At 41.1% G+C, this 4,531-nt stretch overlaps 1 protein-coding gene across 1 annotated transcript; it reads left to right on the top strand.

Annotated features, from left to right (window-relative positions):
• Positions 1–590: 590 nt before the first annotated feature.
• Positions 591–4,016, top strand: LOC107603022 (pollen-specific leucine-rich repeat extensin-like protein 2). Its single transcript, XM_016295689.1, has 5 exons — positions 591–993; positions 1,201–1,319; positions 1,628–1,781; positions 1,868–1,986; positions 2,118–4,016. The coding sequence occupies exons 1-5, from the start codon at positions 678–680 to the stop codon at positions 3,882–3,884; spliced, it is 2,475 nt and encodes an 824-aa protein (XP_016151175.1). The 5' UTR covers positions 591–677; the 3' UTR covers positions 3,885–4,016.
• Positions 4,017–4,531: the final 515 nt, after the last annotated feature.

The following is a 4,531-nucleotide window of genomic DNA, read 5'->3' as shown; positions in this document are numbered from 1 at the left end:
AAGTTATTGATTATTGCATATGGCTATATGGCCAAAACAATATGACCCAAATTGTATTGTTTTAACAGTATCCTATTTTTTTATTTTTTTGTATGTTTATTGAATTGTTTTGTTTAATTGTTTTAAGACTATTTTTCATGTCAATGCCACTGCATGTTGTAGGCCTAGCCTATAAGTTATTGATTATTGCATATGGCTATATGGCCAAAACAATATGACCCAAATTGTATTGTTTTAACAGTATCCTATTTTTTTTATTTTTTTGTATGTTTATTGAATTGTTTTGTTTAATTGTTTTACCATTTAAACGGTTGAACCCCCTTTATCTGACATTAACAGTGTTTTAAAACTTGATACATTTCTAAATTAAAGAAGATTGAACAGAACATAGTCATTTATTGACTATAGTACGTTTGTGTTAACAACCTTTTAGTGATTATTTGCGTGCGGTTCGGTAGCCTATTTGAAAATTACTGACAATTAACTTCAGCTGTGGCTCATGCCATTTAATAAGGGAGTTCACAGGCATCGTTTCGCTACATATATAGAGTTGCCGTATTGCAGTTTTTTAATGCGTAGCTCGATAGGCATTGGCTCGTGTGAGCATAATTTCAGGCAAACAAAACACCAAAAAGTATGAAACGTTAATAGCGGTAGTCAGACATAACCTATCCAAGATGAATACATGCGGATATCTCCCAATACTCGGTGTTTTATTGTTGGCTTTTCATGGTGTTTTCTGTAGCGAATTTGCCGAGAGTAAATGTGCTCCGTCGACGTTTAAATTTCACGACGAGATTTCAAGTGGCGATATTTTTAAGTCGTTTTGGCTGAACCGAAAACAGCGAAGAAGTGTGAAATTTGTGGGAGATGGACAACTGAATAGGCCTACTGCAGATCAGACACAAACTAAACCGCAATTTGAATGCGGTGACCGAGTTTTAACGCTTCTTCTAAAGCATGTCGATGTGACCAATATCCGATTTTATGGACGTAAGTGTAAACAGGATCTCCTCAACGTCCTGACATAATTCGTATCAACCAGTAAATGCTTTATGTGAGGTCAGCGGATAATTTATATTGCAATTTAAAAGGAATGTAGGCTACTTTATTTATTTTTCTGTATTCATGACTGCTTGGTTAGTTTAATGACGTTATTGCTGTTTAAACCGCAGCTTTTGTCCTTTTCTCTACTGCTAGCACATGGAGACCTGCTTCACTTGGACCATTTGGTAGCATTTTGTGGCGTTTCCATCAAGAATACAAACATGGATATTCGCCTGCTGTTCAACTATGATTCCTGTTATATGAGACAAGAGGCAAGCTTGCACTGTTTCATTTCAGTCTCAGTATTGCGGTTTCAATAAGACCTATAAGCATTGTTCCATGTGGCTTTTATTCTTGCTAGGCAAATGAAAGGTGCACTTTTTCTGATATGACCACCATCTTAGACTTTAATGTCCAGATACATTGGACATCTACAGTTATGGATGAGGCAAACGCATGTTTTCATGTGCCATGTTTGAACAAGTATCCCGTAACCGGGTTTATTGTAATTGCAACATGTGGGCCCCAATAAGATGACCCTTAAAATGGTTCTCTTTATTCTTTTTGCGCCACATTCTAGCAAACCAAATATGTATTATCTCTGAGCTGGTATGGGGCAGATCTTGACCTGTTCTGTCCTGTAAGTGTGACCCCTCCCTCCGTCACGTGTAAGAACAATGACATGGAATTGACTGTTGTTGGTGATGGAACCGCAGATGAACTGTCAGTTGCATGTAAGTATTGAGTAATGGTGGGGGAAGAAGGCATTTCTGTGAGGCTTAACTTGTGGTCTTGCTGGTATTTGCTAATGTTTTCATAGTAAATGGAGAATGGGCACCTCTGCTTTACGTGGCGACTCAATGCTGGCACCGGAAGCGGTCTAAGCAGGGATCTCTCACCTTTTTGGTTCCATATACAAGCTGTGGCGTCACCATCAGAGTAAGTACAGTGGTTGTTTGTTTTTTGGTTTGGGGTCTTTTTTTAAAATTTTTTATAAACCGTTGGTGCAGTAATTTAACTTGTGTAAAGATTTAAAATAATTTCTGACATGTGGTTTAAATGTGACTCAGGATGGTCGTTCTGATCTGGAATTTAAATTAAAAGACCAGATTATCACACGGTCCTGTCCTCATGAGCCAATACCAGTGTTTCCGGTCACTGACTCGGGGCTTTCTGTGACAAACCAACCACTGCCACAAAGGGAACCCAATGTATACCACAAGCCACCAACTGGATTTCCAACAAAAGCAGCAGCCACTCAGATAGTGGAGGAGCAAGCATTTCCTGTTGAGCAACCGGCAAGAAATGCAGCTAGAACACCCTCTCGACACGGACGTCCTTTGCTGCCTAGAATACCGTCTTTGCCTGGCTCTTTTAATCTAGCTGTGAACTTCCCGTTTTCACTTCCCAACCCAACACGGACGGCTCACAGAGACCATTTAACAAGTAAACCTGTGACTCCTGCACCGACTTATGCTCCGACCACTGATCCTACTGTTCCGAGCTCCGAGTTCAGCTCCAATATTGAAAATGGACCGTCCCATGTCTCTTATGAGCAGATGCAACCGGAACTTGCTGATCCGGTCACTAAGGCTCCTAAACCTGAATCTCACTACATGCAGTATCCATATAATTTTGAAAAACCTACTTCAACAACTCCTCAAACTGAGCCTTCTCCTGCTCCAGAATATCAACTTTCAAGAGTGTCTGTCCCTAGTGCTGCACTGTATCAGTGGTATGGGTCGGCTCAGAACTTTCCTAAACCTAATCCACTTAAAGTAAATCCTGCTTTTGCCAGCTTGGCACAGAATATTCCACCTGGTTATTTCCTATGCTCTTATGACGATCAACAACTGCAGATTCACCCACAGATGTTTCAGCCTCCTGTTCCAAATCCGCCATTGCAGTATCAAAATCCTAGTTATCAAAAGCCTGACATTACTCCGCTTGCAACTGTTAATTCTGATACACCTCCCATGAAAGAATACTCGGAACATCAACTGACTAGTGCTGTTGCTTCTAGCGCCCTTGATTCTGGTGTCCCACTTTTCCAGCCAACTCAACGTTTCCAGCCTCCTCAGTACCAGCAGTACTTTTACCAAAGTAGTTATGGTCGTAAAGGTTCCTCCACACCCTTATCACCTACTTCTCAGCTTATTCCCATAAATATGCAATCTCAAACAAGGCCATATCCTCCTTATCCTGCTTCTCAAGATTCAAGACCCTTCCAGCCACAATATTACCAAAAGCCTAGTCAACCTTATGGGTCAGTCCAACAGCCTTGGTCAACCAGTTACTTTCCTGTTAAAGGATCGTCTCAAGAGTTGAGACCATTTGTGTCCACTTCAAGCCAGACACCCGAGTATCTCCAGTATCAGACTGGTGGAGACCAATCTCCAAGTCCGTATCAGAGGTCTGTTGTCCATACCCCTGGCACAGGGATCTCAAGTCGTTCACAATACCAGCCCAGTCGGTTTTCCAAACTCCCATATCCACCATTGAGACCAGAGGTGCTTTCAGGTGATGTTTCCACCGAAAATACTGGATCTAGACCTGTAGGATTTTTACAGCCACGGTTCAAAGCTTCAATTCCAAGGCCACCTGTGCACCTTCCTTTACTGAAAAAAACTGAGGCACAAGTTGCACAACTTCCTTACAGTCAGGGTCCTTCATTTGGGTACATGCAGAATCCTAATATCCACTCTGAAAGGCCAGGAGAACCAAGAAGTCGGAAGCCTCAGAATGACACCCTGCCACTGCACCAATTCTTCAGACGGGCAAGAATACCAAAGGATGTTTATGTGCCCCCACACTTCAGGTCTACCTCAGAGAAATAAGTGCAATTGGCAAAAAAGGCACCACACTCTGGTATTTTGGGAGGTTTTGTTAACTTGTTTTCAAGCTTTCAATAAAGTGTGAAAGTGACTTGATAAAACTGTTCCATTGATAATGCAATAAATATTTTGTAACTATTTTTGCTTGTTGACTAATACATTAGGTTTACAAATTTTTTTATTTTTGGTCCATAACCAAATTGCTTGCTGCATATGCTACTCTCACTTTGGTTTGAATAAAAACAAAAGTTTCACAATACAACAATCTCTTTTTTTTTTTTTTTTTAAGTATGAGTATGTTAGGCATAAAGGGGCTCCCACTTAAAGCACTGAGGCTCCGTCCAGTGGTAAATTGTTCCTGGTTTTGTTCAAACTCCCTGTGGCGAACTCTCTCTGCATCTACATTTGAGTGGGGAAGCCACAGTACTTTAAGTGGGAGCCCCCTGGCCCCTACCCCCAAGGCATCAAAATGTGCAACAAACATGACAAAAAACAAGCTGACATGTTCTCACTCACACTGACACATGCTCAGGGCAAGTTCTGCAACCCTACTGTATGTGTAGGCCTACAGGATGTACACTGAGCACTGCTGTTCAGTTGGATTGTTTGGGGCCAAGTTTCTTTTTATTTTTGAAATGGGTTACATAAAA

Source organism: Sinocyclocheilus grahami, unplaced genomic scaffold, assembly GCF_001515645.1.
Source record: "Sinocyclocheilus grahami isolate Dianchi unplaced genomic scaffold, SAMN03320097.WGS_v1.1 scaffold339.1, whole genome shotgun sequence".
NCBI lineage: Eukaryota > Metazoa > Chordata > Actinopteri > Cypriniformes > Cyprinidae > Sinocyclocheilus > Sinocyclocheilus grahami.
The sequence above is the reverse complement of the archived record's forward strand: the minus strand, read 5'-3'. Positions and strand labels throughout refer to the sequence as shown.

Coding starts and splice junctions, on each gene's coding strand:
- LOC107603022 (XM_016295689.1), top strand. CDS start 678: ATGAATACATGCGGATATCTCCCAATACTCGGTGTTTTATTGTTGGCT. Junction 994..1,200: donor CAATATCCGATTTTATGGAC/GTAAGTGTAAAC, acceptor CTCTACTGCTAG/CACATGGAGACCTGCTTCAC. Junction 1,320..1,627: donor CCTGTTATATGAGACAAGAG/GCAAGCTTGCAC, acceptor GCCACATTCTAG/CAAACCAAATATGTATTATC.